At 48.7% G+C, this 26,320-nt stretch overlaps 1 protein-coding gene across 1 annotated transcript in view; it reads left to right on the forward strand.

The window, feature by feature from the left end:
• Positions 1-1,035: 1,035 nt before the first annotated feature.
• LOC141173079 (cell adhesion molecule CEACAM1-like) overlaps positions 1,036-26,320 on the forward strand; it is a 145,162-nt gene continuing 119,877 nt past the window's right edge. Inside the window, exons 1-2 of the mRNA XM_073657724.1 lie at positions 1,036-1,182; positions 1,622-1,978. Of these exons, the coding sequence (XP_073513825.1) occupies positions 1,161-1,182; positions 1,622-1,978 (379 nt within the window). The 5' untranslated portion in view covers positions 1,036-1,160. The remainder of the gene's footprint in view (positions 1,183-1,621; positions 1,979-26,320) is intronic.

Consider the following 26,320-nt stretch of genomic DNA (forward strand, 5'->3'; position numbering starts at 1 on the left):
TTCGTAATGATGCAAATTAATAATACATCACAATATTTTACAAAAGCAGTGAAAGATATAAAGTGAAAAAAAAACAGCTTTCACTCTTCCTGGAAGACTATCTCCAAAATTTTAGAATATGTCTGTGACAATTCTTTAATATTAAACCATGGGGTCACACACTGATGTTGGAAGAGTTCAGCACCAAACTCCCCCAACCTTGCCTGTATGGACCTTGTGCACTGGGCACATTCATGGAGAGCCGAAAAGGACCTTCCCCAAACTGTTCCCACAAGCTGGAAGCTACAATTGTTAAAAAAAAAATGTTTTATGGCAAAGATTAAGATTTCACTTTACCGGAACTAAGGCGCTAAAGCTAACCCAAGAAAACATCCCTATATCCAGACTCTGTCTTTTAAATATGCTCTTTTTATACAGTTGTGACTTGGTTGAAAGTTGACCCTCTCGCTGAACTTCATTAGTTCCACTTTTCACTTTTGTTATAACTGTCCTAACTTTTTGAGATGTGTTGCTGCCATCAATTTCAAAAAGTGTTAAGTTTTTCAAATGAAATTGGAAAATGTCCAACGTTCATCATCTGATTTGTGTTCTATCTTCCGAATAAAATATGGCAATAAGTGATTTCTAAATCATTGCATTCTTGTTTTCTTTACATTTTCAAAAGAGTTCCAACTTTTTGGAAATTTGGTTTGCACATTATCATGGAAAGTATTTGAAATCTGCATGACAAGGATGAACTATCTCTAGGATATAACCAATCAATACATAATTGGTGGGGATTCTTACACATATGAGCAGAAGCCAACAAAGTGTGGTTGTGCCTGGTACTTCAGATGAACCCACTGAAGTGAAGGAGGGTAAGCACAGCCATTCTTGTAGAAATGCAATGCTGTTAGGAGGGGACCCATTCCCATCATATATTTGGGATAAGCCATCTAGAAAATGTCTAAAACAAAACTTTTTTAGTCTGAAGAACTCAGACTTCAACCATTATACATACTAATTTGTCAGGCAGAGCTTTCACATGGTTAAAACATCATGACTTTTCTTCATTACATAATCACACTTACAACAAAGGGTGTTAGTTTTTTTTCTCACAGGCAACTTCCTAATTCTATATAACGGCTAAAAGCGAGACACGCAACAATCTGTTATCAGCAATGAGGAGGTTTCTAATAACAGGTAAGAATTGTACACAAAATATTACATTCTTCATATGATGATAAGTAGCAAGTGACTGTTCTGCCAATAGCTATATATCTTTTTATAATAAATAATTAAGTTTCATGTCTACAGGACACCGTTCATGCTGATAATATAATGATGGAGCTCGGGACAGTAGATACAAGTGTAATTGTCATCTAGTCATTTTGGGTGTGGGCAATGTGAGACTGGGCAATGGAGAGTAGACAGGGTTAGCGTTAGTTACAGTGAATTGATGAGAAAGTGTATTACTTCTTATGTTTTTTATAAGTCTTTGCCCTTTTGAAAACTAATTTTATTCCATAGGTGTCTATGTCTTGCCTATACTTCATGTGTACGCAGCAATGACTATGCTAATAATGATAGTTTATGATTTTTTGAAATGATTTGTTGAAACTGATGAACTTTTCTCTTTCAGTTCTCCTCGTCCTCATGGTGGATGTGACCAGCGGACAGATCAGTATCCAGCCGATCCCTCAGTATCCGGTTATTAATGGATCTGTCACCCTGAGTGTTACTGGGATTACTGACAAACTCGAGATTGTCACCTGGTATAAAGGATCTAATGTAACTCCTCCGTATCAGATCCTGGCATTTGTTCCTGGTATTAATCCCACATTAGTTGCTGGATCTCTGTACAATGATCGGATTTCGGTTTTCAATAATGGATCATTACACATCAAAGGTCTTCGTCTCACAGATGGGGGGAATTATATAGTGGCTGTACAGATGGAAACACCAGCACAGGATGTATTTGTGAACCTGACAGTCTATGGTGAGTATCACTTTCTTTTCCCTTCTTTCCCTATGTTACAAGTTCACACTGCGCCTCGTGTATCACTGAAAAATGTCAGAATTATGTAGCACCCCGAGGACTCGGCTGCTACAGGGGTATTGCACCTCGAACCAGAGGTGTGGTATTCCACTCCCGGGTAAGGATGGAGCGTGGAACAGAGCTCAGTTAGCTGCATGCACCACACTCACCCCATTTCCGGGGGACAGATCAACGGTACTCCCACCAGATAGATGTGCAGGTACGACAGCGTCTGTCCCTGGCTGGAGTGGGAGGGGGGGAGGAATATCTCAGTGGTGTAGGAGCAGACAGGGGAGGGACTCTGGGCATAGGTAGGAGCCCATTGGGTGCTGGTCACCTGGGCTCGGGTGTCAGAAGGGAGTATAAAAGGTGGGCACCATCTTAAGTCAGGCAGTCAGTTCAGTCCGGGTCAGTTCAGAGAGGAGCTCAGCCAGAGAGGGCTGACAGGGAGCTGTGGCTCAGTCTGGGCCCAGCTCCAAAGCCAGGCCTGAAGTGGAGGCCTGAAGCAGAGAGAGAGAGAAGTAACAGGAAGAAGGAACAGAAACACCAGGAAAGGCCCAGAGACGCAAGAAAAGAGGGAACCCTGAGATCCCACGGAATAACGGGTGAAGGGTTGGCAGAACAGGGTACCGGATCCCAAACTGGTGGAGGCCAATTATCCTCAGCCAGGAACCGGAGGTCGTGGTCAAGTCTTGGCGCGACCCCTCACCATATCCACCAGGAAGGCATACCATATAGGGTCAGGGAAGCCGGGAAAGGTTTCGCCACCAAAAGGCCCGAGGGAGCCGGACAAAGGTGGGTCCCTGGTGGGGACGGCCAGTAGGAAGGAGGAGAGGGGAGCCCTGGACCACGCTCTGGAATTGCCTGGGAGTTGGTCGAGTCCCTGACCTGGTGGACGCAGCATGACTCGGGTGGTCCTTACTGTGCACAAGCGACCTGATAAAGAACTGTGAGTAAAGCTTTTGAAACTGCACTTCACGCCTCCGTGTTTCGTCACGGCACCTGCACCATCAGTACTGGGACACCCGCACCATCACTCCCATCCTCAATCTCCACACTAGCTGCCCTGAGGCAATACTCCTCCCGTGGGGAGTCACCCCCATACTGAGCTGCACCACCAACATCAGCCTCAGCGGTCTGCGGTGCAGCGGCGGTCCCCACTGACCGCAATCCACGGGTGGCGTAGTCGAACTCTATAACATCTATAAAATTCCGCCACTTAGTTTGACACCCTGGGCACGGACCGGGTCACCGCCACGAGGACTACTACCCCTATCAGATCCGGCTCCGGGTATTCCTCACATGCGCAACGCTGCACAACATGGCCCAGGGGGTGCGTCAATTACATGTCACAGCTAGTGATGAGCGAGCATGCTCGCTACTGCTCGTTGCTCACCCGAGCATTTCACTGCTTGAGATGCTCGGCGCTCACCGAGTATTTCAGGGGTTGCTCGGCGGGAGCTCGGGTCTCCTCCCTGCATTTTTGGCGCTCTTTACAGAGCCAATGAACATGCAGAGATTGTCTGCCACTCACTGTAATGCTGTAGCCATGTTGGTTGTGGCATTACAGTGATTGGCTGGCCGCACAGCGTCATCAGGTCTATATCAGATCTGGCGCCACCATGCTCGTCACAGTCACTCCGGAATCAGACAGTGTAGGGGAGATGCTGCTGAGCTAGGGAGAGATTTGCTTGTTTCTAGTTAGTGTATGTGTACCAAACTATATTAGAGACACATATCCATCTCAACAAACAGTCCTTTTGAGGACTAATCCATCTGCAGAGATATCAGGCAGGCAGTGTATATAGGCAGTCAGGCAGGGTACATAGCAGACAACAGTGTATGTAGCACATGAGGCTCCATTCCAGTTTTGTCTGCTGCTGCTGTTAGATATTTCAAGACAAAGGTCCTCGTCTCAGGGGCCAGGAATATCTATCTTTTTTATCTTAATCCTCATTATTTGCTTAAAAAGCAATCAAGAGACCATCATTGTTCTGCGCTATTTGCTTGTTGGCACTGCAGAATACAGCCAGGTCCTTTCCACATTACAGCGCTAAAAATCCAGCAATTTAAAACTGTGGTTTGTCCGTCACACGGATCACATATAATTGCGCTGAAAATACTGCCATTTCCTGCATCCATTAAAAATTTGTTTCAGTGTGTCAGTGAAGCAATTTGTCACAAGAGGTGGACGATGACGAGAGACAATTGCCAGGAAGTGAGGAGGAGCATCGTGGTGCGCAAGTTGAAGTGGAGGAGGTTGTGGATGATCTAGTAACTGACCCAACATGGCAGGAGGACATGCAGAGTGAGGCCAGCAGCACACAGGGGGAGGGAGGCAGAGTACCCCAACAGGCAGGAAGAAGCAGTGTGGTGGCCGCAGACAGAAGGCGGGCAACCGTTCCCCGTAACACCAACAAGAGGGACGTTGCTAGTACAAGCGGTAGGTCTTCCAGAGTCTGGAATTTTTTTAAAGACTCTGCTGATAACCCCAAAAAGACCATTTGTACCACCTGCCATGCCAGCATCAGCAGGGGTGACAAAACTACCAGCCTGACCACCACCAGCATGATCAGGTACATGGCAGGAAAGCACCCGACTTTGTGGGGCGAAACCCAGGGTCCACAACCAGTGTCAGCGGGTGTCACCACTGCTTCTTCCGCTGTTGTGCGTACAATAGAACCCCCTGTTGTGTGTGCAAGGCAATTCCCTGTCCATACTGCATGTAAAGATGCCCCCTCCTCTCAGTCTTCACTTGTTATGGCAGTTTCTCAAGAAACAGCATCAACGTCCACGTCCCACCACAGCGTTCAATTGTCCATATCCCAGACCTTTGAAAGAAAGCGGAAAATCGCAGCTAACGCCCCACAGGCCACAGCCCTAAATTCGCACATTTCACGACTGCTTGCGTTGGAAATGCTGCCTTTTAGGCTTGTGGAGACGGAATCCTTCCGCAACCTTATGGCGGTGGCTGTCCCTCGGTACTCGGTCCCCAGCCGACACTATTTTGCCCGGTGTGCCATCCCCGCACTATACAAGCACGTGTCCCAAAACATCTGCTGTGCCCTCAACAATGCAGTTACTGGGAGAGTCCACCTGACAACAGACACGTGGACAAGTGCTTGTGGCCAGGGACGGTACATCTCCCTGACGGCACACTGGGAAAACATAGTGGAAGCCGGGACCCAGTCGGACCTTGGGATGGAACACATCCTCCCCACACCGAGGATTGCGGGCCCTATGTCAGTCAGAAGTGCCCCCACAGTGTACAGCTCCTGCGCATCATCCTCCTCCTCCTCCTCCTCATGTTCAGCCTCCATCTCAGATATCACCACATCAGTTACAAGCTGGAAGCACTGCAGTACTGCCTCCGCCAAGCGGCAACAGGCTGTGCTGTAACTCATAAGCTTAGGTGATAAACCTCACACTGCTTGTGAGTTGTGGACAGCTGTGAAAGAGCAGTCAGATCTGTGGCTGAGACCACTGAACCTACATCCAGGCATGGTCTTGTGTGACAATGGCCGTAACCTGGTGGCGGCTCTGAGGCGAGATCACACACGTACCATGCCTGGCTCATATGCTTAACCTTGTGGTTCAGCGGTTTCTTAAATCGTACCCCGAGTTGCCAGATCTGCTCGTGAATGTACGCCGCCTGTCAGCTCATTTTCACAAGTCGGCTACAACTTCCGCCGCCCTTGCTGTGTTACAGCAGCGTTTGCAGCTTCCGGCACACCGACTGGTGTGTGATGTCCCCACACATTGGAACTCTACCCTCCACTTGTTGCAAAGGATTTGTGAGCAGAAGAGAGCAGTTGTGGAGTACCAGCTGCAACAAGGCCGTCGATATTCAGGTCAGACTCCACACATAAGACCTCATGAGTGGACCGGGATGTCTGACATATGTACCATCCTGACAAACTTTGAGGAGGCCACTAAGATGGTGAGTGGCGATGACGCCATCATTAGTGTCAGCATCCCACTTGTCTGTCTTTTGCAACGCTCTCTGCAGAGAATTAAAGAGGAGGCATTGCAGCCAGAGTATGATGAGATGGGTCAAGAAGCCGTAGTGGGCGATTACACACAGCCCAGCCTCATCTCATCCCAACGTGCATTGGGGGACAATGAGGGAGAGGAGGAGGAGGAGGAAGAACAGGAGCTGTTATCATGCGCTGTAGACGGTAGTACCTGTACAAGTGTCATACCGTCGGTTCAGCGTGGGTGGCCTGAGGACAGGGAGGAGGAGGAGGAGAGCATGGTCAGTCGTCATCTTGGTGAGGACACGGAAATCTTGCCCGTTACCAGTCTGACACGCATGGCGGACTTTATGTTACGCTGCCTTAACCGTGACCCTCGCGTTGTCAAAATGTTGGGTGACAGTCATTACTGGTTGGTGACACTTGTAGACCCCCGCTACAAGGAGAACTTTCACTCTCTTATTCCTGAGGTGGAGAGGTCTACAAAAATGGTCCAGTACCAGAAGGCCCTTCCTGCAGAACTGTTAAAAAAATTTCCATCTGAACACGCTAGCGGCAGAGGTCACAGTTTGTTGACCAACCAAAGCGTACAAGCGAGAGAGAGGCAACTCCAATCCAGCAGAGGCAGGGGAACACTGTCAACGTTCTGGGACAGTTTTCTCAGACCCTCCCTTCGGACAGACCCTGAGGCGCGGGGTACTCTCACAAGAAGTGGAAAGTTTCAAAAGATGGTGAGGGAGTACATTGCCGACCGTACCAGCATCCTCCATGATTCCTCTGTGCCTTTTAATTATTGGGTATCCAAGCTGGACACTTGGAATGGACTCGCTCTGTACGCCTTGGAGGTCCTGGCCTGCCCTGCCGCTAGCGTGTTATCGGAGCGTGTTTTTAGTGCTGCTGGGGGAATTATAACTGATAAGCGCACTCGCCTGTCAACTGACAATGCTGACAAGCTGACCCTTATCAAAATGAACAAGGGCTGGATTGGGCCAGACTTCTCATCACCACCAAATGACAGCAGAGTAACATAAAGTCAAATCCACTGTGTTATTTCGGGAGATGTATTCACATGCACCGCTTCACACCCACACATGGGTATACGCTTCCTCATTTCAGCTGTTTTATGTTCTTCTCCTTATCCTCAGCCTCCACCACCACTATACCACCAGGGTGACTGTGGTCCGTGTTGCCATTATTCAAAGTTCCTCCGTCCTTATTTTTGTCAGTTTTTGCTTGGAAGGCATAAGCCAAGACTGTGGGAGACCCACTCCCCAATAATGGGAATAATATTTTTAAGATGCTGTACTGTATGGCTCTTGTAAGGGGCATTAAAAGCGTCTTGTTATACCACTCTGACCTCCACGTCTCTTGTAAGGGACATTAAAAGCGTCTTGTTATACCACTCTGACCTCCACGTCTCTTGTAAGGGACATTAAAAGCGTCTTGTTATACCATTCTGACCTCCACATCTCTTGTAAGGTGCTTTAAAAGCGTCTTGTTATACCACTCTGACCTCCACGTCTCTTGTAAGGGGCATTAAAAGCGTCTTGTTATACCACTCTGACCTCCACGTCTCTTGTAAGGGGCATTAAAAGCGTCTTGTTATACCACTCTGACCTCCACATCTCTTGTAAGGTGCATTAAAAGCGTCTTGTTATACCAATAGGGTAACGATGGGGGTAGTAGTGGCTACCCGGTTCCGTAGCTCAGGGTGGTCAGACCAGTGGTAGTCTGCGACACGCTGTTGGTGTGTCCGTCTACGCCACCCGTGGATTGCGGTCAGTGCGGACCGCCGCTGCCAAGTAGACCGCTGGGGCTGATGATGTATGCAGCTGGGATAGTGTGACTCCCCACGGGAAGAGTGCGGCCCCAGGGCAGTATAATGGTAACAGCCCACGGTCCCGAGCTCACCGTGTCCTCTCGCCCATATGGTTTGCAACGTGGGTTCCTTTCTACTCCCGGCCTGGTACGGCTCTGCTGGTCCCTTCTGCTGTGGCGGAGCCTCCGGGCTTCTTAGGCCAAGGAACGTACAGTCCCCTGCGGACTGGTTATCTGCTGTAGGACGTGGAATCCTCACAGCCTCAGACACCAAAGTCTATTAAATTTGGTTCTTTATCTGCCAGGACAGGCGTACTTCACCTCTTGTCCCTGGCTTGTGGCTCTCCCACCGCCACACGTCCTCTTAGGGTGCAATACAACTGTCTCTCTCTGCTCTGGGACACCTCTCAATCCAGAGACAGGTCGTCCAGTTCTCCCTAACTCTGCCCCCAGTTCTAGCTTTTAAAGGGGCAGCCTGCTCCCCCTACTGGCCTGAGACAGGAGGTATTGCATGCTAATGTTCCCCTGACCAGAGAACCTCCCCCTTGCTCTCAGACACAGCTTTATTATATTTGTGGCATCCAGGCCAGGGTGACACATTCCCCCCTAGTAAAATTTAGTACTCCGGGACTAAACAGTAAATAAAGATAATATACATGACTATAAAACATTAGTAGACAAACGACGCACAGGTTGAGTTCTTAAGGTCACAGTGTGGTCTGTGACTGGGTGTCCATATCACCAATATAACAGGGAGCCTTAACCAGTTGGGGGTCTGTCCTACCCCAAGTCCTTTACAGTCTTAGTTCATTCCTTGGTCAGGCTCCGAGCGCAGTCCATACAAAGTCCCGGTTATTAAAAGTCCATAACCTTTGAGTCCGTACGGTAACTGCAAGAAACTGAAATACACTATTAATAATCATGCAGGTAACTTGGCAACAGGGTTATTTACAATTTTAGTGCACCCTATATTCTCCAGCGAGCGGGTATCTGCCCCTTTGTGCTCCTGGTTGACCTCCTTAACCCACTGTCTGGTGGTGGACTGACCTGGCTTTCCCCACTAGCGTTAGGGGTACAGCTACCAGCTGGGTGTACAGGTAGGGCAGGCAGCTGTCTGCGGGTCCTTTGGCTTACCGCAGGCATGGCAGGCTCACTGTCAGCAGAGGGTTGACTCTCCTGGGCTGCTGGTACAGGCTCTTCTGCCTTTGGAACTGCTTGCTCTTCTTCACCTTCCGGCTCTGGTGTAGGTTGTTGCTGAGCCGGTTGCAGGAAATACAGGACGGGTACCACTATGGCATCGTTTATTCGAGTCCAGGACCGAGGGAACTCTCCGAGAATGGTGCTGATCATTTCTTCCTTGTCCTCTGCGGGTTCAAGGTCACTTTGATCCTCTTCTGCACTACGGAGTTGCTCGGGGCACCTTTTTAGGTGGTAACTGGAGACGGTACTAGTAGTTTCTCCTCCATCCTTGGTGATCACGCACACCTTCAGGTTGTCGTGGTCGGACTGCAGTACGGTGTAGGGTTCCCTTTCCCACTGGTCATCCAACTTATGTTGCCTTCTCTTTCGCTTCAGGACCTGCTCACCAGGTTCCAGGGGACCAGCAGGGGCGTGTTGGTTGAAGAGTTTTTCTTGCCTCTCTCTCACCTGGGCCAGGCTCTTCTCCACACTCTCCTGTACCTTCTTGTACTGCAGTTGCCTTTCCGTATAGCGCTCCGCATCTGGGGAGGTGTCCTCAGGTGTTAGGACTCCCATCTCCAGGTCTACGGGCAGCTTACCTGGTCTAGCTCGCATCAGGTAAGCCGGGGTGCAGTTTGTAGCATTCACCGGGATATGATTGTATAAGTCTATCAGGTCCGGCAGTTTTTCTGGCCACAGGCTGCGTTCCTCCAGGGGCAACGTCTTCAGGAGATCAATGACTATATTGTTCATTTTCTCACACATCCCGTTGGTTTGTGGGTGGTAAGGCGTTGTCCGAATCTTCTTATAGGCATAGAGGTTGCAGAACTCTTGGAAGATTTCAGCCTCGAACGCTGGACCCTGGTCTGTCAGGACCTGTTCCGGATACCCGTGTGGACAGCAGAAGTATTGCTGGAAGGCTCTGGCCACCGTTTGGGCTGTCAAGTCTTTCACCGGGACGACCACTTGAAAACGGGAATAGTGGTCCACGATTGTCAGGGCGTAGATGTATCCTGACCGGCTTGGAGCCAATTTGACGTGGTCAAGAGCTACAAGCTCAAGAGGCTGCTGGGTGACGATGGGCTTCAAGGGTGCCTTCTGGCTGGTGCGGTCTTTTCTCCTTAAGTTACAAGGGCCACAGTCCCTGCACCACTTCTCTACAGCCCCTCTCATGCCGACCCAAAAGAACCGTCCTCTTAGCAGGAACTCCAGTTTCTTCCAACCAAAGTGCCCCGCTCTGTCATGGTAAGCCCCCAGGACCATAGCTGCATCCCGCCTTGGGACCATGACTTGCCAGGTCAGCTCGTATGTCCGGTGGTTGACAAGTCTTCTGCACAGCTTACCTTCATAGAGGAACAGCTTGCTCTTCTCTTTCCATAGCTGCTTGGCTTCCTCTGGAGCATCCGGATCTAAGCGGGCGTCTTCCTGGGTCAGCAGATCTTTCACCAGGCGGGTTGCAGGGTCACTATCTTGGGTTTCAGCCCAGCTGTGGTGAGGTAGGGGATTGATCATAACGGTTGTTAAATCTTCCTCCATCACGCGGTGGGAGTATTGAGCGGCCCCATACCGGTGAAACACGGGGAGTTCTACCTTCTCCAGCTCTTCTGGGTCTTCGTCACCTTCAGGTAAGTGAGGCATTCTCGATAGGGCGTCAGCATTGGCATTGGTTTTGCCTGCCCGGTACTTGATCACGAAGTCATAATTGGAGAGACGGGCCATCCACCGCTGTTCCAGGGCACCCAGTCTTGCATTGTCCAGGTGTGTCAATGGGTTGTTGTCCGTGTACACGGTGAACTTTGCGGAGGCCAGGTAATGCTTGAAGCGTTCCTTTACGGCCCACACCACCGCCAAGAATTCTAGCTTAAAGGAGCTGTAATTCTCCGGGTTCCTCTCGGTGGGCCTCAGATTCCGACTGGCGTACGCCATCACCCTTTCTCTGCCCTGTTGGTTTTGGGACAGTACAGCTCCCAGTCCCACATTACTGGCATCTGTGTGGAGAATAAAAGGCTGGCCATAATCAGGGTAGGCCAGGATCTCATCCCCCGTGAGGGCCATCTTCAACTGGCGGAAGGACTCCTCTTCCGGTTGATCCCACTTGAAGGGTGGCTTTTGACTTCTGGACTTAGACTGTCCTATCAGGAGGTCCTGCATAGGATCTGCCATCTTAGTGAACCCGAGGATGAACCTTCGGTAGTAGCCTACCCACCCTAGGATCTGCCTTACTTCTTTGATGTTCGAGGGGCTTGGCCAGCTCTTGATTGCCGTGACCTTGTCAGGGTCGGGGGCTACTCCTTCCGCACTTACCTCGGCCAGGTGCTTTAGATGATCCTCGTAAGTCTTCGAATAGACGATCACGTCGTCCAGGTAAAGGAGGACCTTCTCGAAGTTTCGGTGCCCTAGAGAGCATTCCATCAGCCTCTGGAAGGTCCCTGGTGCGTTGCAGAGCCCGAAGGGCATACAGTTGAACTCACTCAGTCCCATCGGGGTGGTGAAGACGGTCTTCTCCTTGTCAGCCTCTGCCACAGGAACCTGCCAGTACATGCTAGTAAGGTCCAAAGTAGAAAAGAAGTTAGCTGATGTTAGTGCGGCTAAAGACTCCTCTATTCTAGGCAGCGGATATGCGTCTTTGTGGGTGATACGGTTGATTTGTCTATAGTCCACGCACATTCTCATGGTGCCGTCTTTCTTTTTTACCAGAACCAGGGGGGCTGCCCAGGGGCTACAGCTATCTCTAATGACCCCAGCTTCTTTCATTTCCCGCAGCATACCCTTGGCGTTCTGATAATGTGCAGGGGGTACAGGCCTGTGTCTCTCCTTTATCGGTGGGTGGCTCCCCGTGGGGATATGGTGTTCTATCCCTTTTACTCTGCCGAAGTCTAGCGGGTGCTTACCAAAAATTCTCTCGTACTCCTGGACCACCCGGTAGACTCCTTGTTTTTGGTGCAGGGGAGTGGAGTCAGCACCCACATGGAGTTTCTGGCACCAGTCCTCCTTTTGTTTCTGGGAGCCATTACCCTCCGCCTGAGGAGATGGAGGCAAGGGTTCCACGGCCCTGATAGCTTTGTGTTCGACAACAAACAGTTTGGCAAGTGTAGCGTACCTCGGTAAATGTACCTCCCTCTCCCCAATGTTGAGGATGCGAATGGGCACCCTCCCATGACGGACATCAACCACCCCCCGGGCTGTCAAAATGGTGGGCCTGCTGTCCGAGTACATGGGTTCTACCATGGCTTGGTAGTCTCTACCTCTCAACCCGATTGCAGTCCGACACCAGATCATCATTTCGCTTTTGGGAGGCATGGAAATGGGGAACGGATCACTCAGTCTTACGCTACCGGTCTCACCACCAGACAGTTCTACCTGCTGCCGTCTCATCAGGGCTTTTATCTCCTTGTTGAGGACTCTCTGTTGGCTGGAACTAGCATTCACCGCCACTTGTTGTAGAATTACAATTACCTCTGAAAGACAATTTTCAATCACGTTAGTACCCACAGTTATTTTAGGGTGACTTTCATGACTGTCAATGTCCACAATAATCACTCCCTGTGCCGGTAGTTCAACTTTACCAATTTTAATGGTCATCTCCTTGAACCCCATCTGCGGCACGGGTAAGCCATTACTGGCGATGATGCTCAAGTTACTGTCTGGATACCGTGTGATATCAGCATCAGTCCAATACTGCTTAAAAAGTACATAAGGGATAGTGGTTACTTGCGACCCAGTATCCAGCAAGGCGCTCGTGGGGATACCGTTCAGCACCACGGCTAAAACCGGAGCGCCCCCCAACGTACTTATCACGCCAATTATAAGGGCCTGGTGATCTTATGCCTGGGGGTCGGCCCCCTGCCCCAGGTTGGACCCGTTTAAATTACAGTACCTGGAAATGTGTCCTGGCTGGTTGCATCGATGGCAAATGGGCTGTCCATCCTCTGCATAGCGGTCTGTGGGCCTCCCTCGGAACGACGGGATCCTCCTCTGTCGACGCCACGGGACATCCTTTGGACTTGAAGCCAACTCGATGGGTCTTGATGGGTCCACTTGTAACGCCTGGACGGTCCTGGTCAACGGCGCGACGCTCCTGGTCAGCTCCTGGACTTGGTGATGCAGATCTTTTGATGGGGCTTGGTTCAGGGCCTGTGCATCGGCCCCCACAGAGTCCATAGAGGAGGGCGCCGCCTCCTGGTGGTAGGTGAGAGCAGGGCGCCGGGGGTTTATAGCGCCACTTGTTGCGGGTTCACGGAGCACCCTTATGGCCCTGTCCTTAAATTGGGCAAAGGTCAGATCAGGGTTTTGAAAGAACATGAGGCGCAGTTTGGCCCTGTGGGCGCTAGACAGCAGACCTTCTATGAATTGTTCTGTTAGCAGCTTATCGATTTCCTGCACGCTGCCAGGGTCAGTTTGTTTGATGGCCCTCAAGGCTTCCTGCAAGTTTAGGGCATAGTCTCTGATGCTGTCCTGTGCCCGCTGCTTACATCCATATTATTATTATTATTATTTATTATTATAGCGTCATTTATTCCATGGCGCTTTACATGTGAAAAAGGGGTATAATACAAGCACAATTACAATAACAATAATCTTGAACACAATGTGACAGCGACTGGTACAGGAGGAGCGAGGACCCTGCCCGCGAGGGCTCACAATCTACGAGGGATGGGTGAGGATACAGTAGGTGAGGGTAGAGCTGGTCGTGCAGCGGTATGGTGGAGCGGTGGTTACTGCAGGTTGTAGACTTGTCGGAAGAGGTGGGTCTTCAGGTTCCTTTTGAAGGTTTCCACGGTAGGCGAGAGTCTGATACGTTGGGGTAGAGAGTTCCAGAGTGGGGAGGAAGCACGGGAGAAATCTTGTATACGGTTGTGGGAGGAGGAGATAAGAGGGGAGTAGAGCAGGAGATCTTGTGAGGATCGGAGGTTGCGTGCAGGTATGTAACGGGAGACTAGGTCGGAGATATATGGAGGAGACAGGTTGTGAATGGCTTTGTATGTCATGGTAAGGGTTTTGAACTTGAGTCTCTGAGCAATGGGGAGCCAGTGAGGAGATTGACAGAGAGGAGAGGCCGGGGAATAGCGGGGGGACAGGTTGATTAGTCGAGCAGCAGAGTTTAGGATAGATTGGAGGGGTGCGAGAGTGTTAGAGGGGAGGCCACAGAGCAGGAGGTGGCAGTAGTCAAGGCGGGAGATGATGAGGGCGTGCACTAGTGTTTTTGCAGATTCATGGTTTAGGAATGTGCGGATCCGGGAGATATTTTTGAGTTGGAGTCGGCAGGAAGTGGAAAGGGCTTGGATATGTGGTTTGAAGGAGAGTTCCGAGTCCAGGGTTACCCCAAGGCAGCGAGCTTGAGGAACTGGGGAGAGTAGGCAGCCATTGACGTTGATAGATAGGTCAGTTGGGAGGGTTGAATGAGATGGCGGAAAGATGATGAATTCTGTTTTCTCCATGTTAAGTTTTAGAAATCTGGCAGAGAAGAAGGATGAAATAGCGGACAGACATTGTGGGATTTTGGTTAGTAAGGATGTGATATCGGGTCCAGAGAGGTAAATCTGTGTGTCATCAGCATAGAGGTGATAAAGAAAGCCATGAGACTCTATGAGCTGTCCCAGGCCTAAGGTGTAGATGGAGAAGAGCAGGGGTCCTAGAACTGAACCTTGGGGGACACCGACAGATAGGGGGCAAGATAAGGAGGTGGTCTGTGAGTGGGAGACACTGAATGTCTGGTCTGTTAGGTATGAGGAGATCCAGGATAGGGCCAAGTCTGTGATGCCGAGAGATGAGAGAGTCTGGAGTAAGAGGGAATGGTCCACTATGTCAAAGGCAGATGACAGGCCTAGGAGGAGGAGGACAGAGTAGTGTCGCTTAGATTTGGCGGTTAGTAGGTCGTTTGTGACTTTAGTCAGTGCAGTTTCAGTAGAATGGTGCGGTCGGAAACCAGATTGTAGACGGTCAAAGAGGGAGCAGGAGAAGAGGTGCGAGGACAGTTCAGAATTGACGTGTTGTTCCAGTAGTTTTGAGGCATAGGGGAGAAGTGATATGGGGCGATAGCTAGACATGGAGGATGGGTCAAGGGAGGGCTTTTTGAGGATGGGTGTGATTGAGGCATGTTTGAAGCATGAGGGGAAGACACCAGTTGTTAGTGACAGGTTGAAGAGGTGGGCTAGGGCTGGGTTGAAGATAGTGGTAAGGTTTGAGATGAGGAGGGACAGGATTGGGTCAAGTTTACAGGTGGTGAGGTGTGATTTGGAGAGTAAGGAGGAAAGTTGATCTTCAGAAATGGTGGAGAATGTGGTTTTGGAGGAGGAGGGTTGAGTAGGTGTGGGGGGGGCTGTGGGGGCTTTAGGCAAAAACTTTGTCTGATGGTGTCAATCTTCTGCTTGAAGAAAGAGGCAAAGTCTTCGGCTGAAATAAGAGGAGAGGGAGCAGGCACTGGGGGACGGAAGAAAGAATTGAAGGTGTTGAATAGTTGTATAGGGTTGTGAGACAGGGAGGATATGAGAGATGCAAAGTATGTTTGTTTTGCTGCAGTGAGTGTGGACTTGAAGGTAGTGAGGGACTGTTTGAATGCGATGAAGTGCTCATGGGAGTGGGACCTTTTCCATCTACGTTCAGCAACCCTGGAGGCCCGTCGCAGTTCTTTAGTTAGGCTGGTGTGCCAGGGTTGTCTGTTGATTGTGCGAGCCTTGGTATTAGTGTTGAGCCACCCCCGTAGTGTTCGAGTTCGGTTCGGTTCGTCGAACACCCGTGTGTTCGCCGAACTGTTCGTCGAACTGTTCGTCGAACACCTTCGAACACCGTTAAAACCAATGGCAGGCAAACAAAAACACATAGAAACACATAGAAAACACCTTCAAAGGTGTCCAAAAGCTGACAAACTGCTCAGAAGACACAACTAACACATGGAAAAGTGACAAGTACATATAGTCATGCGAAAAGAAAAGAGGTGGAGGAGTAAAAGGAGGGGGAGACACAGATATAGGCATGTCATGCCTTTCTAAAATCCAAAAAGTGAGAAGCCGACACGTTCAGTCCGCTCCTGCCCGTGCCACCTCCGCGTCGCCGGGTTTGTGCCAGAGCCGAGGTGAACCCTGACGGCCAGCCCCCCTCTCCCAATACTGGTGCCTGTCCGCTGGTGGGTCGAGCGAGCCCCCCTGTGGTGGAGGCAGCTCTAAGCTTTTTAATTTAAATTGTCTCTCTAATTTGAATGAATACACTTTAAATCCATTTACAAGGATCTATTGGAGGGCAAGTCTCATGCCAGCAGCCGCGTAATTCCAGTTCCAGTAGTGTCCACTAAAGCTGCTGCAGTTAAAAAGCTTTTATAATGATCGAGCTCGGCTGTCCACCGCAAGGCATCCTACTGCCAGTCCCAGCCCCTATGCCTTGGGGTGCCTCCTGATGCTCTTCACTGAGTATCCCGTGGTCCCGAAGCATTTCCTTTGAAAATATTAAGTGTCCAAACTACAGGTGGTGTAGCTTGCTTAACAGCCGGGATAATCCGCTGACTAGCAGACACTGCTACTAGGCACAAAGTATTTCCTGGGCTAGATGCAGTTAAAAATTTGTAATTAGATACTCTCGTTGGATGCTGAGAAAGCATTCCATAGAGTCTCCTGGCACGCCATATATGATTCTCTTAAAAAGCTTGGGGTAGGGGTCTAGGGGACCCTTTTATAGCCAAAATCACGGCTCTGTATCGCAATACGTCACCTAGGCTGAAGTTAAATGGAACTGTAGCACCCTGAGGGCTCGGTTGCTACAGAGGTATTGCACCTCACCCAGAGGTGTGATATCTCACTCTCAGGTAAGGATGTAGTGTGGATCAGGACCCGACACCTGCATGCATTACACCACATTGCCGTGGGGCAGGGCGACCAATATGCCCCTGAGATGGGCACGACAGTCCCTGTCCCTGGCTGGAGTGGGGGGAGGGAACACTGAGGAAGGGGAACCCTGTAGTGCAGGAGCAGGGAGGAAGCAGTTCCTGGGTGCATTGAGAAGGGAGTATAAAAGGTGGGCACCATCTTAGTTCAGTGCAGAGAAGTCTGAGCAGAAGTGGCAGGGAGCAGGGGCTCTGCATGAGCTCTGCTCCAGAGGCGGGCCTAGTAACAGAGGCCCAGGCCTGGAAGAGGGAGAAGGAAGGAAGAGGAGCGGAGAAGGCTCCAGGAACGAGGAACGAAGGGATCCCAGGGGTGCGGACGGTCGACTCGCCACCGCACGCCCGAATCCACCTGCGTGGAGGGGTCAGGCCAAAGGGGGAGACCGGTCCCCGAAACTAGTGGAGGCAGGAAACGACCCTCAGCTAGAAACAGGAGGCTGTGACATTTTATGTGGCGCAGCCCCTCGCTACACCCGCTAGGAAAGCACCACATAGGGTCAGGGAAACTGGCGCCAAGTTTACCAAGTGGAGGCCCGAGGCAGCCGGACAGAAGGGTTGGTAAGAAAGGCCAGACAAAGGACACACAAAGGGGGTCCTGTGAAGCGCTCCAAAGTTATCTGGGAGTTGTCTGAGCCCCTCACCTGGTGAGCACAGTACGACGTGGGCAGCCGTTACCTGCAGACGTGGTCTGGATAATAAGAACTGTGAGTAAAGGCCCTGGACTGCATCACTGACTACGTGTCGTTACTGCTGCTGCCCTGCACCATCACCCCCATCCTCCGCATACACTGCCCTGAGGCTTTACTCCTCCCGTGGGGAATTATGCTACGCTCTGCTGCACCCACAACACTAGCCTCAGCGGTCTGCCCTGGAGCGGCGGTTCACTCTGACCGCAATCCACGGGTGGCGTAGTCGGACATTTAAACATCAAAACCACATAAATAGTTCCGCCACTGGTTTGACCGCCCTGAGTCACGGAACCGGGTCGCCGCCACGGAGACTACAACCACCAGCATCCACCAAAAAGGGTCCGGCTCCGGGTGTCCCAAGGCCCAGGGGGCGCGTCAGAACATTTTCATCACCTTTCACAATCACCAATGGGACAAGGCAGGGATGTTCTCTGTCCCCTCTCTTATACATCCTAGTGACGGAGCACCTGCTCTCATCAATTCGCCATAACCCCAATATTAGGTGGATTGAGGTGGGAGGCACCGAGTACAAGTGCTTTCTATTTGCTGATGATGTCCTAGTATATATCACTCAATCACATATGGCTGTTATGGCTGAAATAGATCACTTTGTTACATGGTCAAATTTTAAAATCAATGCAGCGAAGTCTGAGGCCCTCGATGTCTCCCTCCCCAAATCCATATAGGATTCCATCCAGTCCAACTTTCCCTTTGCCTGGCCCTCACAGGGTATCAAATACTTAGGAATTCCTATTCATAGAGACCTCTCCCATCTATGTTATCTTAATTTTGGGCCCTTTATTGAACAACTCCATACAGACCACGGTTGGCAAGTTAGAACTGTAAGATTCACTACGTGAACCACTGGTGTTTTGTGGAAAAGCACATGTACACTGTGTTCCAAATTATTATGCAAAAAGTGTTTAGGAGTGATAAGGGAAGAATTTGTTTGTTTGTCAGTTAAACTCATTGATGGTGATGTGTGTCAGGGCTCTTTATATCACTGTAAGCAATTGCAGACACCTGTGCTAATTAGTTTGGCAGGTGTGTCCAATGAAAGGCAAGACTACTTAAGAAGGCTGTCTCACATTATTAAGCAGCCTACATTTTCTGCCAAAATGGGAAAGAAAAAGGATGTGTCGGCTGCTGAGAAGCAACAAATTGTGGAGTGTTTAGGTCAAGGCATGACTACAATCAACATTGTGCGATGATCAGGATGAAGTGTCTTGGCAATCAAGAAGTATGTAGCTGATTCACAGTACACACGTGTGCGTGCTGATAAGGGCAAATTGAGGACTCTTTCCTACAGGCAATTACGTCAGGTTGAAAGAGCAGCGGCAAAAAAGCCTTGTCATAGCAGCAGACAAGTTTATGAAGCTGCTGGTGCCTCCAACGTCCCCCGAACAACAAGATGCAGGGTCCTTCAGAGGTTTGCAGCTGTACATACGCCATCCTGTCGACCTCCTCTATCCACTTCACACAAGCAGAAACGGCTCCAGTGGGCCAAACATTACATGAAGACTGATTTCAAAACTGTTTTGTTCACGGATGAGTGCCGTGCAGCGCTCGATGGTCCAGATGGATGGAGTGGAGGATGGCTAGTTGATGGACACCCCACGCAAACACGGCTACAGCGCCAACAAGGAGGAGGTGGAGTAATGTTTTGGGCTGGAATCATGGGGAGAGAGATTGTCGGCCCCTTTAGGATCCCTGAAGGCGCTAAAGATGAACTCCATAATGTATGTGGATTTTCTCAAACAGCACTTCCTGCCATGGTTCAAGAAGAAGAACCGTGTATTTCACAGCAAGATCATTTTTTTGCATGATAATGCACCATCTCATGCTGCACATAAAACATCTGCATCTCTGGCTGATATGGGCATAAAGGGGACATACTTATGGTGTGACCCCCATGCTCCCCTGACCTCTACCCCATTCAGAACCTTTGGAGCATCATTAAAAGGAGTGTCTATGATGGCGGGAGGCAGTTCACATCTAAGCAACAGCTCTGGGAGGGTATTCTGTCCTCATGCAAAACAATTGAAGCAGAAACCATCCAAAACCTGACAAATTCAATGGACGAGAGAGTTCAGAAGCTCCTTTCGAACAAGGGGTCCTATGTGAAAATGTAACATCACCTAGAATAAAGTTTTGAGTTGAAAACTGTTTGATTTCAGTTTCTAACAACCTGCTAATGCTTATAATTTCAAAAATTACCATTTTTTTGGTCTTTATTAAAATGAAAAGGTTGATCGAAAAGTTTGGGGGATCTAAGAGTGTGGCAACCCAGTAGTCATGATTACTTCGAATTCTGACAATATGAGGGTCATGCTGCAGGTAGTGCAGCAAGAAGGTACTTATGTGTCTTGCGCATCTCGGAGCCCCAAAATTATTTTCCGGGCTAGATGCAGCTAAAAATTATTATTAATTTTAAATTTGGTGAAGCTTTAGTATAGATGGCCTAATAGGATCAATGCTGCACACTGCTACAAAGCCCAAATTATTTTCCAGTCAAGATACAGATAAACATGATTAGTAATTTTAAATCTGGTGGAGCTTATTATAGATGGCCTAATAGAATCAGTGCTGCACACTGCTACAAAGCCCAAATTATTTTCCAGTCAAGATACAGATAAACATGATTAGTAATTTTAAATCTGGTGGAGCTTATTATAGATGGCCTAATAGAATCAGTGCTGCACACTGCTACAAAGCCCAAATTATTTTCCAGCCAAGATACAGATAAACATGATTAGTAATTTGAAAGCTTAAAACGGTTGGTAGGGTGATTTTAACCAATCATCAAGCTTTTACTCTCCCCAGGATGACACAGGGGTAGAAAAGTCGTTTCGGATCCATGATTTGTTCATCTTTATGAATGTGAGTCTGTCTACATTATCAGTGGAGAGCCGCGTGCGCTTATCTGTCAGCACACCACCAGCAGCGCTGAACACACGTTCAGACAGAACGCTGGCTGCGGGGCATGACTAGATCTCAAAGGGGTAAGTGGCTAGCTCCGGCCATTCATCCAGATTGGAAGCCCAAAAAGAGCAAGGGTCCAGTGACACAGTCATGGCTTCAATGTTTACTTGGAGATACTCCTGTACCATCGTCTCTAGGTGTTGACTATGTGTCAGACTTCTTGTCTCCTGTGGCCTTGCAAAGGATGGGCTAAAGAAGTGGTGAAATGATTCCGCAAAATTGATGTTACCAGCAGATACTGTGGTTCTGTTACAGTTTGAGTGATGAACACTTGACGGTCCCACAGTTGGCAAGTTGGAACTGTGAGATTCACTACGTGCACCACTGGTATTTTGTGGAAAAGCACATGTAAGATTCTGCAACAGTCTCTGCTGATACTCCTGCATGCGTGCATCCCTTTCTATGGCAGGAATAATTTCTGCAAATTTACTTTTGTACCGGGGATCTAACAGTGTGGCAACCCAGTAGTCAGGATTATTTCTAATTCTCACAATTCGAGGGTCATGTTGCAGGTAGTGCAGCAAGAAGGCACTCATGTGTGTTGCGCATCCAGGAGCACCAAGTCCCTGTTGTGTTGGTGGCGAGGTAACAATCATGCTTCCTTCCTCTGTCCTCTCCCCCCAACCTCGCACAACAGAAATGTGATCAAGGTCTCCCTCATCTGATGAGTCTTCCATCAGTTCGTCCTCCACTTCTTCCTGGGCTCCTGCACCTTCCTCACTAGTTTGGCTGCTACCATGCGCCCTGGTAAAACCATCTCCCCCACCCTCACATGCCTGCCGCCTTGGTGCTGCCGACCGTCTGGACCTTGCAGATGTTAGCCCTTCCGCATACAACTCCTCCTCCTCTACTTCCTCCACCTCCTCTTGTGCCACCACCTGACTCCGAATTCTGTTTAACATGTGCTCCAGCATGTAAATCACCGGAATAGTCATGCTGATAATGGCATCGTCAGCACTAAACATCTTCGTCGCCATTTCAAAACTGTGCAGAAGGGTGCATAGGTCCCTGATCTGAGACGACTCCTCCAGCGTGATTTGCCCCACCTCTGGATCTCGTTGGCCCAGGCTATACGTCAGAACGTATTGCACCAGGCTTGTCGGTGCTGCCACAATCGCTGCAACATGTGCAGAGTTGAATTCCACCGGGTAGGCACATCGCATTTTAGCCGGTGAAGTGGCAGGCCCAACGACTTCTGTAGAGATGTAAGTCGCTGAGCTGCGGGATGCGAACGGCGGAAGTGAGCATACAGTGACCGTGCCCTCTGCAGAAGGCCATCTAGTCTGGGATAGTGGGCTAAAAATTGCTGGACAACCAGGTTCAACACGTGAGCCATACAAGGCACATGTGTGACATTGCCCCGGCGAAAGGCCGCACCCAGGTTTGCAGCATTGTCGCACACGGCCTTCCCTGGTTTCAGGTCCAGTGGAGACAACCATTCATGAAATTGGTTCTCCAGAGCTGACCACAACTCCTCAGCTGTGTGACTCACATTTCCCAGACATTTCAATGTAAAAACCGCCTGATGACGTTGAGCCCTACTGCCAGCATAGTAAGGAGGTGTGCAGGATCCCTTCTGCGCAGTTAGAAAGATTGTGGCATGACCAGACAGGCTTTGGGTGCAGGTGGAAGACCGAGAGGAGGTTGAGGAGTCAGAAGCAGTGGAGGAACTTTGACATAAAGAGGATTGACGCACAACTCGTGGGGACGGCAAGACTTGGACAGCAGCCCTTTGTCCTGCTGTCACCATAGTTACCCAGTGCCCAGTCAGCGACATGTAATGCCCCTGTCCATGCCTACTCGTCCAAGTGTCTGTGGTGAAATGCACCCTGTCACACACAGAGTTTCTCAAAGAAGCGGTGATGTTGTGTGCGACATGCTGGTGGAGCGCAGGCACACCTTTCTTTGAGAAGTAGTGCCGACTGGGCATCTGGTACTGGGGCACTGCGACGGACATAAGGTCTCGAAAATCCTCTGTGTCCACCAGGCGGAAAGGCAGCATTTCTGTAGCCAAGAGCTTGCAGATGGTGAAATTCAACCTCTTAGCTTTCTCATGGCTAGGAGAAAATGGTCTTTTGCTTGTCCACATCTGAGGGACCGAGGGCTGGCTATTGTGCTTAGACGGGGTTGATAAGGGTGTCCCCGGCAAACTGCCGGTCTGTGAGGAAGATGCAGGCGGACATGTTAGGTTGCCTTGATCCAAAGGTGGTGCTATCGATGTCGGACAGCGCTCAACACCAGCTGGTGTTACCACCTCCAAAGAAAATGATGACCTGCCAATCACGCTGGCTGTTGCGGGTAAAGAGGTGGCAGGTCTGCGCCCCAAAACAGGTGTGACTGCTGTCCCCCCAGTCACAGAGGATGAAGAGGCCGCGGATGCACAAGATATGGCAGACGGTGGTTGGCCCGGCCGGCTAGGCCGCATTGTAGCACACTGAGCTTCCCACTGCAACTTATGCTTCATGTCCATGTGCCGGTTCATGCATGAAGTACTCAAACTATGTATTTTTTGGCCTCTACTTAGCTTTTGCTGACAAATGTTACAGATAACACGAGTTGGGTCATCTTTATCTATCTGAAAAAATGCCCAGGCTATGCAAGGCTTAGCACCCATGCGACCTGAAGAGCCACCACGACTTGTGGTGAGAGGCAGAGTTGTGTTTGAGGATGCAGTTGTTGACGTGCTTCCAGTACTACGTCTCTGTCCAGGAAGGCGCAACCTGACCTCGTCGTCACTAGCATCTTCCTCCACCTCCTCTGCTGACCTCATCTCTTGGCTGACTGTGGGTTGACAGTAAGTGGGATCTCCAACCTCATCATCATCACCCTGTGCGTTATCACACCCGTCGTCCTCAGAGCCAACCTGTTCCTGCCCTGACAAAAAACTAAAGTTGTCGCTCCAATCAGGTATTTGAGTCTTATCATCGTCTTCCTCATTGTCTCCACCAACAGGAGTTACAGTTTGGGAATGAGGGTCTACATTATGGTCAGAACCTTCTGCGTCTGGTCCTGGATCCGACTCATAAAGATTCTGGGCATCAGTGCAGATCATTTCCTCGTCTGGATTCACAGAAGCGCTGGAGTCGACCTCTGATTCCCAGGCTATAGTATGAGTAAACAGCTCTGCAGACTCAACCATCTGTTCTACCTCATACTCAGACGGGCAGCCGGAGATTTGGGAGCTGTGAGGAAGCAAGTGCGATTGGGGTGACACCTTTGAGGACTGGAGTATTTGTGATGTTGAAGTTGATGTGGAGGAGAGCCCACTTAAAGGAGCACTTGATATCCATTGAAGCACCTACTGTTTTTGTGCCTCATCTGGAATTTGTAGCGATTGGCGTGGCCGTAAGAAAGGGATCTTATCACATTGTCTGCTAAAAGAAGTAGACATTTTAGTTTGGCTGGAAGATGGTCTTTCTTCTGCAGATGTTACTGTTGCTTTAACACCTACCCCACGGACACAACCTTTTTTCCCCTTCCCAACACGCCTATTCCCCTTTCCACCAGCAGCAGGCCTTTTTCCACTCATTTTGGTGGTTAACTAATTCACAACTCTGGAGTTGTTTGCACAAAAAAACAATGGATGGGAACCGAGCAGAGCTGAGTGGCCAAACTGTGGTGTTAGATGCAGAAAAAAATTATATTCAATTTGCAACCTGATGGAGGTCAGTATAGATGGACTAATAGAACAAGTCCCACACACAGCTAGAAGCCCAAATATTTTTTCAGAGGTACTGTAGATGCAGATAAAAATTATTTTTAATTTGCAACCTGATGGAGGTCAGTATAGATGGACTAATAGAGAAAGTCCCACACACTGCTAGAAGGCCAAATATTTTTTCAGAGCTAGATGCAGATGAAAATTATATTCAATTTGCAACCTGATGGAGGTCAGTATAGATGGACTAATAGAGAAAGTCCCACACACTGCTAGAAGGCCAAATATTTTTTCAGAGCTAGATGCAGATAAAAATTATATTCAATTTGCAACCTGATGGAGGTCAGTATAGATGGACTAATAGAACAAGTCCCACACACAGCTAGAAGCCCAAATATTTTTTCAGAGGTACTGTAGATGCAGATAAAAATTATTTTTAATTTGCAACCTGATGGAGGTCAGTATAGATGGACTAATAGAGAAAGTCCCACACACAGCTAGAAGGCCAAATATTTTTTCAGAGCTAGATGCAGATAAAAATTATTTTTAATTTGCAACCTGATGGAGGTCAGTATATATGGACTAATAGAGAAAGTCCCACACACTGCTAGAAGGCCAAATATTTTTTCAGAGCTAGATGCAGATAAAAATTATATTCAATTTGCAACCTGATGGAGGTCAGTATAGATGGACTAATAGAACAAGTACCACACACAGCTAGAAGCCCAAATATTTTTTCAGAGGTAATGTAGATGCAGATAAAAATTATTTTTAATTTGCAACCTCATGGAGGTCAGTATAGATGGAGTAATACAACAAGTCCCACACACAGCTAGAAGCCCAATATTTTTTCAGAGGTAGATGCAGAAAAAAATATATTCAGTTTGCAACCTGATGGAGGTCAGTATAGATGGAGTAATAGAACAAGTCCCACACACAGCTAGAAGCCCAAATATTTTTTCAGAGGTAGATGCAGATAAAAATTATTTTTAATTTGCAACCTGATGGAGGTCAGTATAGATGGACTAATAGAGAAAGTCCCACACACTGCTAGAAGGCCAAATATTTTTTCAGAGCTAGATGCAGATAAAAATTATATTCAATTTGCAACCTGATGGAGGTCAGTATAGATGGACTAATAGAGAAAGTCCCACACACTGCTAGAAGGCCAAATATTTTTTCAGAGCTAGATGCCGATAAAAATTATATTCAATTTGCAACCTGATGGAGGTCAGTATAGATGGACTAATAGAGAAAGTCCCACACACTGCTAGAAGGCAAAATATTTTTTCAGAGCTAGATGCAGATAAAAATTATATTCAATTTGCAACCTGATGGAGGTCAGTATAGATGGACTAATAGAACAAGTCCCACACACAGCTAGAAGCCCAAATATTTTTTCAGAGGTACTGTAGATGCAGATAAAAATTATTTTTAATTTGCAACCTGATGGAGGTCAGTATAGATGGACTAATAGAGAAAGTCCCACACACTGCTAGAAGGCCAAATATTTTTTCAGAGGTAGATGCAGAAAAAAATATATTCAGTTTGCAACCTGATGGAGGTCTGTATAGATGGATTAATAGAACAAGTCCCACACACAGCTAGAAGCCCAATATTTTTTCAGAGGTAGATGCAGAAAAAAATATATTCAGTTTGCAACCTGATGGAGGTCTGTATAGATGGATTAATAGAACAAGTCCCACACACAGCTAGAAGCCCAATATTTTTTCAGAGGTAGATGCAGAAAAAAATATATTCAGTTTGCAACCTGATGGAGGTCAGTATAGATGGACTAATACAACAAGTCCCACACACAGCTAGAAGCCCAATATTTTTTCAGAGGTAGATGCAGAAAAAAATATATTCAGTTTGCAACCTGATGGAGGTCTGTATAGATGGATTAATAGAACAAGTCCCACACACAGCTAGAAGCCCAATATTTTTTCAGAGGTAGATGCAGAAAAAAATATATTCAGTTTGCAACCTGATGGAGGTCAGTATAGATGGACTAATACAACAAGTCCCACACACAGCTAGAAGCCCAATATTTTTTCAGAGGTAGATGCAGAAAAAAATATATTCAGTTTGCAACCTGATGGAGGTCTGTATAGATGGATTAATAGAACAAGT

This window comes from Phyllobates terribilis, unplaced genomic scaffold (assembly GCF_046119375.1).
Source record: "Phyllobates terribilis strain yellow unplaced genomic scaffold, ASM4611937v1 Scaffold_12__6_contigs__length_324123572, whole genome shotgun sequence".
Lineage (NCBI taxonomy): Eukaryota > Metazoa > Chordata > Amphibia > Anura > Dendrobatidae > Phyllobates > Phyllobates terribilis.